Below are 13,676 nucleotides of genomic sequence, written 5' to 3'. Positions count from 1 at the left end.
ATGCATGAGAGGGACAGAGCTGACAACAGGTGGCTTGTCGGTGATTATCTCAGGGTCGTTTTGCAGACACATCTGCAAGAAACCTCTGCAGCCTGGGGAGCAAGAGAGAGAGAGAGGGAGTTAGGGAGATCAGTGGTTTCAGTGGCAGCGAGGTGATCCACTGTAAAACAAAAAATCCTCCCAAAGATTTGTGTATGTTGACTTATTTCATGTCACCAAATTCTAATCAGTTCATTCTTGAGGCCAAGTAACTCAAATTTGAAGAAATTCCTTCAGGGTCTTCTCAAGACATTGCGTTTACAAGAATGAGACTGACGCAAGGTGCTGACACACAGTGACCTTGACCTTTGACCACCAGACGTTTCTGCCAAATTTAAAGAAATTCCTTGAGAGCGTTCCTGACATATCGAGTTCACAAGAATGGGATGGATGTATGGATGTACGGACGTACAGATGTACGGATGTATGAACAGACAACCCAAAAACATAATGTCTCCAGCAACGGCTTTCGCTGGCATGAAGGTATAAAAATATGTAGTGTATTGTAGTATGAAATAAGTTAAACGTTCACGTCAGCAAAATTTGTAAGCTTAGTGGGCTAAGAAATAGCCCAGTGTATACACCCTGAACACCATAGTGTGTTTTTACACCTCAGTGTCGATACGGATTAAACAAACAAGATAGACGTATTAATGAGTGATCACTACACAATGTAAATTATGGCAATAATAAATAATAAAGGGACTGCAGCCTAACTCTTCATCCTTCACCTAGCTTCAGTACCTTAGCCTCGTGTTCTTGCAGGTAGCCTCCCTTGGCCCTGCGGTACTTGTGGAGATCCATGGAGGGGACTGGTCTTTCCACAACCAGGATTAGCTCCTCCTCCAGATCAAAACAGTCAAGAAGGGAGATGGCTGCAGTTTTCCCAGGTGAATCAGCTCCACCTGCTGCTTTCACCATGAGGGTGACTTCTTCAATGACTTGACACACCTCTCCATTCTGGACCTAAAGCAAATACAGAAAACATAGAAATGAAAATATACCAACATTTATCATTCTATCATTTTGCGTGGTCTGACCAACAGCACTTGAAGTACAAACATGTTTCAGATGATAGTGCTTAGGACACCAGATTGAATCAGAATCAGAAAATCACAAAGAATGCATATACAGATAAATAAAAGCACACATAGAATGTTAGGACAGTTCCAGCAGAGACCTTGACTAGGAGGCATCTGGTTTTTAAAGTGCAGAATAAATATGAAAAATAGATATACATTTTTTTTTAAAAAAAGAATAAAAATAGGAGTGTGATCTAACCATGCATGAGAGGGACAGAGCTGACAACACGTGACTTGTCGCTGATTATCTGAGCCACGGATGAAGCTGTAGCTGCTCTAATGTGGGACGCATCTCAGGGTCATTTTGCAGACATATCTGCAAGAAACCTCTGCAGCCTGGGGAGCAAGAGAGAGAGAGAGAGAGAGAGGGGGGGGGGGGGGAGTTAGGGAGATCAGTGGTTTCAGTGGCAGCGAGGTGATCCACTGTAAAACAAAAAATCCTCCCAAAGATTTGTGTATGTTGACTTATTTCATGTCACCAAATTCTAATCAGTTCATTGTTAAATCTAAGTGGACGTTTATGTCAAACTTGAAAAAATTCCCTCAAGGTGTTGTTGAGATATCGAGTTCACAAGAATGAGGCAGCTGCAAAGTCAAAGTGACCTTGACCTTTCCCTTTGACCACCAAAATCTACTCAGTTCATCCTTGTGTCCAAGTGGACATTTTTGCCAAATTTGAAAAAAGAAAAGTCCCTCAAAGTTTTCTGACGATACTGCGTTCACAAGAACAAGACAGACGAGGTCACATTGACCTTGACCTTTGACCAATGACCAACAAAATCTTCAGAGAGACGTTTCTGCCAAATTTAAAGAAATTCCTTGAGAGCGTTCCTGACATATCGAGTTCACAAGAATGGGATGGATGTATGGATGTACGGACGTACAGACGTACGGATGTATGAACAGACAACCCAAAAACATAATGCCTCCAGCAACGGCTTTCGCTGGCATGAAGGTATAAAAATATGTAGTGTATTGTAGTATGAAATATCATCTTCTGTAATTTCAATTAAGTGACCCTTGCAAACTTTGTGTGTGTGTGCGTGTGTGTGTGTGTGTGTGTGTGTGTGTGTGTGTGTGTGTGTCTTACCTCTGGACAGATTCTTGTTGATTTTAAGCCCCTCCTGGAAGTAAACCTGAGTTTTAAATGAATGTTTACGGTCGAGCAGGTCCCACAACAGTGCTCCAAGCTGCCACACTGTTGTGGGAATGGCCTGATATTCTCGCACCAGAAACCATTCTGGAGGGGCTTTTGAGAAGGTACCTAAAATACACAATGTGAGACACAAAGACAGAGGGACACAGTCAGAGACAATCAACCATAGGGCAAGACGTAGAAATAAAATATCAGGAGAGGCCAGATATCATACCACAGTAGTAATTGTAGTATTGCTTTCTCACGAGGCAGCCACAACCAAAATCGATCACTCGGACGCGTGGGACAGTGGGTCCAGTTTCCACAAGGACGTTTTGCAGCTTGATGTCCCTGTGAAAGACGCCGTTCGAGTGCATCTCAATGGCTGCATCTATCATCTGCTTCAGGATGATCTGTGATGGAGGGAGAGAGTGAAACAGACGAGTGAATGGAGTGGGGTTTAAGTTAAACGTTCACGTCAGCAAAATTTGTTAGCTTAGTGGGCTAGGAAATAGCCCAGTGTATACACCCTGAACACCATAGTGTGTTTTACACCTCAGTGTCGATACGGATTAAACAAACAAGATAGACGTATTAATGCGTGATCGCTACACAATGTAAATTATGGCAATAATAAATAATAAAGGGACTGCAGCCTAACTCTTCATCCTTCACCTAGCTTCAGTACCTTAGCCTCGTGTTCTTGCAGGTAGCCTCCCTTGGCCCTGCGGTACTTGTGGAGATCCATGGAGGGGACTGGTCTTTCCACAACCAGGATTAGCTCCTCCTCCAGATCAAAACAGTCAAGAAGGGAGATGACTGCAGTTTTCCCAGGTGAATCAGCTCCACCTGCTGCTTTCACCATGAGGGCGACTTCTTCAATGACTTGAAACACCTCTCCGTTCTGGACCTAAAGCAAATACAGAAAACGTAGAAATGAAAATATACCAACATTTATCATTCTATCATTTTGCGTGGTCTGACCAACAGCACTTGAAGTACAAACATGTTTCAGATGATAGTGCTTAGGACACCAGATTGAATCACTTACCACTTCCTTGTAAAGGACCTTTTCTTTCCTTATGTGTTTGATGGCCACCTGAAAGACGGAAACACAAGTGTTTGGCACTTTCCAAGAATACACTTAAAAAACATTTGTTTTTGCAAGAGAGAGAGAGAGAGAGAGAGAGAGAGAGAGAGAGAGAGAGAGATAAAGAGAAGGATAATGTGTAAGACTTACTGGTGCCATGTCATTTTTTCTGTAGCCCTCATAAACGGCTCCAAATCCACCTTCACCAAGCTGGGAAAGCTCGTAGTAGTCGCCTTCAAATTCAGCTGCACACAGACACAGAGAGATGATGTGTATTTGTACTACTGTAACTTTAGAGGGATGCCTATTGAGTGGAAATATGCTCATCTGCTTTCTTGCCAAGATTCAGATGTGAAAATTAAGTTCAGCTGTTGTCTTTATGCTAAATATGAAGCTACCGCCAGCAGTAAGCTTTCCTACAAAGACTGCAAACAGGGGCATGTGCCAATTTTACCCTTCGGATTTTGGATGGACTAAACAAACAAGATATAACTTTTTAAAATGTGAGCTTTAGAGATGCTGATAGGTGGATTTTGTTTACTGCAGACAGAGCTAGACTTGCTATTTTCAGTCTTTGTGCTAAGCTAAGCTATCAGACTTCTGGCTGTAGTTTCATATTTTGGGTACAAACATGAGTGGTATTACTCTCCTCATCTAACTTCTGGCAAAGCAAATGAGCATATTCTTCAAAATTTTGTACCATGAATCAGGTGCAACCTAACTTTCTTTCACACTATCAGCTTACCTCGGTTGGTTTTGACTGTGAAGGACAAGTCGTATGTTTCCTCCTCATCTGACAATGAGGATGAACATGCGCTGATCCTTGGGCTGAGGTCAGAGCTCTTGTTTGAGGCTCTGTCTCCGTCATCGTGGGCCTTTCTTTCACTCTGCCTCACTTTGACACCCTCAAACACCACACTGCTGGGCTCAGTGATGCTGACGTGATCGCTACCCCTGATCTTTTTGTTGGGGCGCTCTTCATCAGCCTCCTGAGCCTTCCACTTGCTCCCCCTCACACTTGCACCTTCAAAGTGCGGGGTGTGGGTACTGTCGTCAGTCTTGACTTTCTTCCTGGAGGGCCCTTCATGGGTGCTGGCCTTCCTTTTGGTCGACCGCTCTTTGACTTCTTCCACAATGTTGTGTCTGGAGTCATTATCTAAAATCAAAGGAAAAACAAAGGGGAACACCAATTAGTTGATGGCATTTAGTGGTGTTGTGTCAATAATTTTAACAAATGGCCTTTGTATTAACTCACAGGCACTAAATTGTTGGTTCTCAACCCCCCCCCCCCCCCCCCCCCCCTTCCCAATGTGTCACAACATATTAGAATTGTGCATTTTCTCCCACATGCTCACATATACAACTGCACGCAAGTGACCATCATCTGCCGAGGCCATATTTGTGCTGAATGTGGGCAGTGCCTGTAATGGCCCTAAAAGCTAGCTTGCTAATACACACAGTGAAATATGATGTTATTGAAACATGTTACGTCTTCTTACGTTACATGCCTGTCTCCTGACTCACTGCCAACCAGGCAGCGTCTCTCATGTGGGACTGCTTGTATTTGTCATGACCAGTATCATAATAGCCTATTGGCTGGTTAGACATGGCAATCAATAAATGTCTCTTTCACATGTACATCTTTGATATTGGTTGAGGCTGCAACTCCATGCGATCTGAAGATTCAAATTTGTTTTGCTACCGGAAGCAAATGGTTTTTTTTCCCCCTTTGACACATATTGAATTGAAGTGAACAGACGGTGAACATTTGCTGGTGTTAATTTTGCCAATGCATGCTTGTGCCCTAAATCTTTATCTACTGCATGTTCCCTTCTGATATATTTGATAGTTTACCTTTCTAGGTGTTTGAAATTTAATTTCTTGATCCGAAAGAAAATCACAAAAACTGTCCACAATTGATGGACCCATGCAAACTGGGTGAGGTGCAATCATACACTGCCCCTTAAATGTTTCACAAACCTGACAGGTTGGAAGCCATTTCTCTAAATCTCATATATTTTATCAGGATGAGAGGAAACTGACTGAGTTATTTTAGTTACCATGTCAGAGTTACTGTTCATCCCTCTTTTTTGACACTCACCTTGATCCTCTCCAGAGGCCAGAGCGTGAGGAGTCTTCAACTCCCGTGCAGATTTATCAGCCATGATGGTTAAATGCTGATACAATGAAATTATTCAAGGAAATAATTCGTAACTAAGTAGTTAACAGTTGTGTAACTCGAATGTTGGTCTGTGTGCGTCTGACTGTTATGAGGTGAACTGGTCTTATATACTGACTAACAAAGACATTCTGAAATGCATAACATTCCAGGTCCAGTTCCACTGCCAGTTCCAGTTCTAATTCCAATTTCAAGCCCATTTCTAACGCCAATAATGATAACAGTTACAACAGCAACAATAACAAAATGAATGATAATACATTATTAATATAATGTTATGACCAAACACAGTAAAAGTCCTTCTCATAGAATCATACACTGAAAGTTTGGAGGAGCTGACTAAATAAGTCGACACAAAGGTGTGACTGCTTAGCAATGTGAAATTTCACAATGACAAAATACACCAAATACAACTACTGTTTTTTCTCAACAATTTTTGTTTGTTTTGTTCTTGTTTTTTGTTGTATTAATGCTTCTTTGTGTTTAAATCTCTGTTACCTTGCAATAAACAGCTTGAATAAAAGGGGCAGCAGGGCTAAGTGCTTTCAGGGTGGCCTTTTAGACCTTTTCACATTACAACAAGCTCAGTGAACAGAAAAATTAAGCCATCAACAATCCAATCCAACCCAATACAATAGCCCTGTGATAAATACTATCCTTATGAAGCTCATAATATTCTGTTGAGTTCAAACTTTGGTTTGAGACCATGTTTTATCATATCACATTTATATTCAAAGAAGCGTTTTGTTTTTTTTGTACACATTCAGTTAGATATGAAAGACTATATTAAGCTCCAAAAGTCACTTTGAGAAATAAGTCTTTTGTATGCATAAAAAATATTAGCTCTTTAACTTAAAGGTCCAGTGTGTAGGATTTAGTTGAGGTTGCAGAACTGAAACTTCTCCCTTGTGCCAAGTGTGTTGGAGAACTATGTTGGCTGATGCAAAAATATGAAAATAGGAATGACTTTATAGAGCCAGTTTTTTATTTGTCTGTTCATTAACAAAGCAGAATCAACAAATTAAATCAACTTGGGCACTTATAACAGTTTACCTAAGTAGAATAAGCTACACCAACAAAAGGAAAGGAAGAAACAAACAGATAAATATGAGTAAATACCACCTAAGTAAAAATTAAGTAGCACATTAACTTAATAGGATGGTAGATTTCATAAAATTCATTAATTAATTCATTTATTCTCTGTAACTGCTTATCATGTTGGGGGTCACAGGGGGGCTGGAGCCTATCCCAGCTGACATTGGGCGAGAGGCGGGGTACACCCTGGACAGGTCACCAGACTATCACAGGGCTGACACATAGAGACAGACAACCATTCACTCTCACATTCACACCTACGGACAATTTAGAGTCACCAATTAACCTGCATGTCTTTGGATTACCTGGAGAAAACCCACGCTGACATGGGGAGAACATGCAAACTCTGCACAGAAGGGCTCCTCCACCCCGGGTTCACACCAGGAACTCTCTTAAACTTGGAAATGAAAGTTCACCTGCTCCCTCGAAAATGTAAGTTAACTCAACTTGAGGATTACCTTTGTTTCAACTCAAAAAATAAAGTTCATAAGATTGATTTAATGACAGTGTCCTAGTTGTTTAACATTTTTTTTTAAGTTGTAAAGTTGATTGACCTTTTAATCACTTGTTGTTTCAACTTGTTACTGTGAGTTAACCCAAATAATTACATGACACAAGAAGTGCTAAAAACTTTCCTTACCTCATCAAACAAATGCACATTCCTGCATTATTCCACATTGCTCAGCAGACCCAGAACACACTGGAAGGACTACATATCCCATCTGGCCTGGGAATGCCTCAGGGTCCCCCAGGAGGAGCTGGAAAGTGTGGCTGGGGAGGGGGACGTCTGGGTGGCTTCGCTTGGCCTGCTGCGCCTGCGACCCAGCCCTGGATAAGCAGATGAAAATGGATGGATGGATGGACAATTATATGACTTGCTACTTCAAGTTAAGATGATTTAAATTGAAAAAAATACAACATTTATTTAAAATAAAAAATAAATATATAGATATATGTTTTTTTATGAGCTTAAACATTTCATTTGGTTTTGGTAGACTCAAACAAGCATTCACACCCAAATATCTGTGTTTCCACGAATGGTACCCTCATACCTTGACATACTTCTCCATAGTCAGTGTATCACATACAGCAGATGTCAGTCAGCACACCAACAGTTTGGAGAATTAGGCAGGAGTCCAACAATGAAGCCAAGCAATGTCATGCTGTAGATGGGGGTCAGACACAAAACATATTTTAGCCACCGAAAAAAACAAATTCCCACCTAGAAAAATCAATATGCTACATTGAGAGTATTTTCACCACTTTACCAACCAAGCCCGTTCCACCAGGGAAGCCATTAATGTCTTCAGTTCCCATCTATGCTCTTATCAAAGCCACCACACTCTATTAACAGCAGTCATTCAATTGCTTAACTATACATACAATTTTGTTTGCCAGTTTACTTTAGCTGTAGGTCTTGTGCAAGGTGCTCTGCCATGTTGACAGACCAGAGTAACTCTCTTTGTAACACAAATGGGGTATCTTCAGAGTAGTCCTCCACTCGCCAAAGTGGTCTCAGTTTACTGGAGTCTTTCAAGTCATCAGACCTAAGATCATAAGAAAGGAAAGGAAAACTCTGTCAACATCTGTTTTATCTAATGAGATATAGTTTTCAATCTGTTCATCTTACATCAATGATTTTATTGCAGTAACATGCATCTAGTGGACTGAGAAGGCAATTGATTATATCATTCTAGTTGTCTACCAAAAGTTTAATTTATATATATATTTTTTATTTAATAAAATAACGATACTTGGCATCTGTGTGACAGACAATATTGACCGTATAGTTCCAAAGAAATTTAAAAAAAAAAAAAAAAAAAAAAATATATATATATATATATATATATATATATATATATATTATTATTATTTACAAAGCAAACCTGTTAAAGTAAAGTTAGCTGGTCATGGAACAGTCATTACTGTGCACTCAAGGACAACGGAGCCAACCCAAGCATCACTAAACTCGTTGGAGACTACCGCAATATGCGCAACAGAAGAAGAAGAAACAACTTCCGGTGGTCAGAGGTAATCTGCGCATTTGAAAACATGGATCCCAACAAAGTGGATGAAGGTAGCAAAGTTTAGCTGTTGCACGTCTTTAAGTTATATATATTTATTTCACACGACTTACATGTATTTGCATTTATATTTGGCTACATTTGTAGTTTTTCGTTACTTTTATCGGCTAATAGGGCGAAAGAAACAGCAGTTGTTGCTGGTTTTGCTAGCTCGTGTTAGCTTGTGCTTTCTGCTGTGGAGCTCTCCAATTTCTATTAATGTTGTGTAGTTAAACTGTTTAAATGTTGCTAACTTGCTTACTTGTCGTTTAAAGCGGCAGTTGGCTTTCTAAAGAGGAGTAATTTGTGCTCTTGTCGTTTTCATTGTTAAAGCTACTGTCATTCAAGCCGAAATGATACAGTATAGTTAGCAAACAGCCATGTTTTAATATTTTACCGTTTTCTAACATAATATTATTTTTAAGCGACTTTTTTTTACATTTGAGACAACAATTAAGTTATGTTTCAACTCGGGTAGATGTTCAGGCGTCAGTAACGTCGTATAAAAGCAGTGTTTGGGTGTCACATATGTGGTAGTCCACAAAGGTAACTTAGAGGTATTTAATCTAGCCTATTTTCTTTGTGTACATTTTTCAATAGGTGACTTATATGAAATTTATGACCACGTGTAGCCCAACATTATTTTCTTGTTCATTAATATGTCATGATTGATATAACAGGATTCTTTTCTTGTTTGTCGTGCGTTTCTTTTACACCTCGATACTAGTAGTATTTTCCTTCTCATTGGAGCAATTTCCCCCCTCCAGCAAAAATGACCTCTCAAGCGCTTATAAAGAAAAACAACCCAACCAAGAGAGCTGCGTTCTATACTCTTGAGCATTTACATGAAAAGCAAAATGTCACCACAGCTTTCATGATAAACAAGATAACCCAGGTTATGATGAAGCAGTTTTGCTCTTTTGCAGCATCGGGCAAGTCGAGTGGCGATGGCGACATTGCGTCTGTCATGGGATTCTCTGGGTTTGGTATGTACAGTCCAGTCCAGATGGTCAATATTTTGACTTATTTCATTTCTTAAATGGTATACTAACAGTATGGGTTGTGTTGGTTATTGTTCAAATGAGCTCTGTCTTTATTCCCTCCAGGTAAGAAGGCCCGCACATTTGACCTGGATGCCATTTTTGAACAGACCCGTCGAACAGCCATTGAGAGGAGTCAGCGTGTATTAGGTAGGATAACCAACATAACAAGCTGTTAGGTAGTGCCTCTGTCACTAGAGTGTGTGTAACTGTTCTGTAACTATTGCTTCCTCAGATGAGCGAGAGAAGGACTGTCAGATGGAGGAAGAAGCGGAGAGCTCCAAATCAGTGAAGTCATCAGTCCACATTCAGAAAGACAAGGCTGCAGCTGCATCTTCCAGGTAACTGCAAATTTTTTGTTTGTGTGTTTTGTCAGGGTGCCACTGCCTCAGAGGTTAGTTACCTGTCTGTCATTCAAGTGTAAGATACCTTTTTCCTTTTCCTGACAATTATGTTTCTTTTTCTTTTTAGAAAACAGGAGAGCGAGAGCAGTAGTGACAGTGGTTCAGACTCAGACTCCGACTCTGACTCAGACTCAGAGCTTATTGGTCCTCCACTGCCTCCTCAATACACAGCCCAGGGCAATGCTGATGAGCTTGCACGTCCAGCTGGCAGCACGGTTCACAGTGATGAAGATGATGATGAAGAGGAGGAACAAGATGATGACGATGATGTATGTCTGAAATAACTCACTAAGCAGCAGGCATTACAGGTTGCTTACAAAATATTTCCATATAGGTCTATCAGTGAGTCTCCTTGGGGTTTTTTTTTTTTTTTTTTGTTAAAAACATCCAATCTGTCCTCCTGCTGCCTCAGTGTAGCAGTGAGAAAGCATGCACAGTACCAGGACCCAGGAACTGAAGCAGCTAAATGTAATTCAGCCATCATTCATTTTATTATTTAAACCTGTGACATGTCACAGTGTCTTAAGTGAAAAAGGTGAATGATAAAGGCACCTATTTATTCTGAGTTGTAGGGTGCTTTTAAGATTTCACCACTAGATGGCAGTACAAGAAAATATATTCAGTGGTTCTACAGGCTTAGGCAAATATGATCTAGTATCACTTTACAGTAATTGCAGTGTTGTCTCAGGTGTTTTCTCCTAGTTTTTTTTTCTCACACCAAAATGCCAGTGCCACCTGAAACATATCAGCATATTGGATGCAACATTTTTCATGCATTTTCTTGCAGTGTGATGATTCATTGGTTTTTGCCTTAAGAGTGTAACACCCTCACATAGGAAGGCACATGCCTCAGGTTATGAGTAAAAAAGCTCAGATCTTAACCTTTTACATCCAAAAGTGTAATTGTTCCCAGTCAGTCATTTGCAGATGATTGCTGTGATTCCATACTTTTTTAGTTACACAGCCTATTAAAGGTAAAATGTCATGTGTAATTGAATCTTGCAGTGAAATGCCACAGTGTAAAACACATCTTATTGAGCCTTTTCAGTCTTGTACCATTCCCTCACATGCATTTCAACTTTCCGCCCTAGAATCCAGTGAAGAAGATTCCAGACACTCATGAAATCACTCTGCAGCACGGCACTAAGACAGTAAGGACTTCTTCTGTCAGCGCTCTCAATTGCTCATGTGGTTTTATGGAAATTTATTCAATTACTCTCTGTTAGAAAGAAGAGGGAGGTGGTGGTCTATATTCATGCTAAGTGGCTTATAATCCTCACCATATTTTGTTTACATTATGCACACGCTAAAACATCTGGAGATCTGCATCAGTTATTGGATTTTCAGCCAGTGTCCCTTCACATTGTGCTGAATTTTAGCAATAAGAGTGGCAGCAAATCTGTTTTCCATGATATTTTGTTCTGTAGCAGTAAGGAAAAAAATGTTTTCTTGAGTGTCATCAGTGCAGAGTCAATCTGGTATCCAGATCCTGATTTCAGGTTTAAAACAGTTTAGATCTGACTAATTTGATCATTACACAAGAACAAACTTTAAATATTTGGGTTCTATTTATTTTTGCTGCCTTTTAGAGGAGGCAGTATAACTAAACTCAGATATTTCAAGCAGCAGATGCAGCCTTTGACACTCGGTTGGCCTCTGAGTGTTACAGGCTTATAGGTCGTCTTTTAGTTCTAAATAAAGTCATTGTCTCCTCAGGTATCGGCTCTTGGCTTAGACCCCTCTGGAGCTCGACTGGTGACTGGCGGGTACGATTATGATGTGCGTTTCTGGGATTTTGCCGGGATGGACCAGGCTCTGCAGGCCTTCCGATCCCTTCAGCCCTGTGAGTGGTGAGTCCACTTCTGAGAACACAACGTGGAACATCAACACAGTTGCTTAACATGTGGTTAATTTGTTTCATGCAAACATCCAGCACACTCACTGCATTTATTTGTGCCAAGGTGTACACACACACACACAGAAACACATTTGTTGAGCTTCATTGAGCCTCATGTTAACTCTGTGACATCCTCTCTTTTCATTCAAAATGAGCCTTTCAGAAGCAGATGGTGGAGATATGTGGGTGTTTGTGTGTCTGCGCGTGTTTATACTGTGTGTCACTGAAGCCATCATCAAAGATCAAATTCTTTTTTGCTTTTGGGAACCAGTGGGCTGAGCTGGAGCAGGTTTCCTCTTATTAACAGAAATGTACGCTACATTTAATTTGATTGCAGTGTGATCCAGTAGCCTGTTTAATTTACCAACAAGCTGGGCTTCATATAGAAAGCTGTGTGGTTGAGGTCCACTGTTCCTGTTTCTTGACCCAAAAAAGGCAACTTAAGAGCTCAGTCAATCTAAATCAATGAGGATAATGAGCATTTGGTGCTATGTAGTGAGCTTTGAAGATGCCAAAGCCCCCCACAGTTTAAACAGCATTGGTGCTAGCCTCACTCGCTCTGTGTACTGAAATATTGGTGCCCCATCTACCGCCTGCTGTGTTAATGCTATTTGATTCTGACCTGAATTGCAAATCTCACTCTGGTTAAGTGGTTCAGATAGTTATCTGTCTCTTCAATTGTGTGCACTGCTGTGTGGATTGAGGAATAATATTTGTGTTTCTTTGCTCAAGTTTATACGTGCATATCTTATAATGTTTCTTATGTTGTTTTGTGTTTATTTTCATTCAATATGTTTCATTATGTGTTGTGGGTGTAAAATGTTTCCAAGCATGTGTTGTCGTTCTTTCCATGTCCTAGCTTAAAATGCCATTATGCTCACTGTTACCATTATTCTGTATGAGTTGTGTGTCGTTTATCAAGGAGCCCAATCATCACATGCACATCAGATGTTGTATTGTTTTGTTCCTATAGCTACTCATATGAACCCTTTCAAGGATTAAAAAACCTCTTGTATAACATTGTTTTGGAGCAGAAGTCTTATAAAATAACAGCTCGCAGATGGCTCGCAAACAGTCACCAAGACACTTATTAAAACTTATCAGCACCACAGAAATCCAAACTAAAATTTGCCTCAGATGTCCTCTTCATGTGTGTCGTGTGTGTTTGTGTCCTCAGCCATCAGATCAAGTCCCTGCAGTACAGCATCACTGGTGATGTCCTCTTGGTGGTCTCTGGCAATGCACAGGCCAAGGTTTTGGACCGTGATGGCTTCAATGTCATGGAGTGTGTGAAGGGAGACCAGTATATTGTGGATATGGCTAAAACCAAGGTAAAGTGGCGCTTGCAAATAGTTTGGGTTGTATTTTCATAATTTTGGTAATTGTTTGACCTCGTAATGATAATATTGTACTCACCAAAGTAACTGCTGAGATCTGGAGCAATAAGGTCTGACAGGTCAATAAAGACGAGTAGTCAGATGATCAGACAGGTTGTGAACAAGCCAAGGATTTAATCACATCCTGGACCAACTTGTTAAGAGAAAAAAAAGCATTCAGGTATGGCAAGTATGGTGGGTCAAAGTTGAGCCAAAAAATCTTCAAACTGAGATGGATTTTTACCACAGTTTTGGTAATCATGAAGCTGTTTTTCT

General features: G+C 40.4%; 1 protein-coding gene across 1 annotated transcript in view; it reads left to right on the top strand.

Annotated features, from left to right (window-relative positions):
• The first annotated feature begins 8,625 nt into the window (after nucleotides 1-8,625).
• The window catches only part of wdr70 (WD repeat domain 70), a 49,616-nt gene continuing 44,565 nt past the window's right edge, over nucleotides 8,626-13,676 (top strand). The window contains exons 1-8 of the mRNA XM_033646131.2: nucleotides 8,626-8,697; nucleotides 9,610-9,669; nucleotides 9,790-9,873; nucleotides 9,959-10,064; nucleotides 10,195-10,396; nucleotides 11,219-11,278; nucleotides 11,844-11,977; nucleotides 13,202-13,355. Coding sequence (XP_033502022.1) covers nucleotides 8,673-8,697; nucleotides 9,610-9,669; nucleotides 9,790-9,873; nucleotides 9,959-10,064; nucleotides 10,195-10,396; nucleotides 11,219-11,278; nucleotides 11,844-11,977; nucleotides 13,202-13,355 — 825 coding nt within the window. The 5' untranslated portion in view covers nucleotides 8,626-8,672. The remainder of the gene's footprint in view (nucleotides 8,698-9,609; nucleotides 9,670-9,789; nucleotides 9,874-9,958; nucleotides 10,065-10,194; nucleotides 10,397-11,218; nucleotides 11,279-11,843; nucleotides 11,978-13,201; nucleotides 13,356-13,676) is intronic.

This window comes from Epinephelus lanceolatus, chromosome 19 (genome assembly GCF_041903045.1).
Source record: "Epinephelus lanceolatus isolate andai-2023 chromosome 19, ASM4190304v1, whole genome shotgun sequence".
Lineage (NCBI taxonomy): Eukaryota > Metazoa > Chordata > Actinopteri > Perciformes > Serranidae > Epinephelus > Epinephelus lanceolatus.
This window is presented reverse-complemented; position numbering and strand designations above follow the sequence as displayed.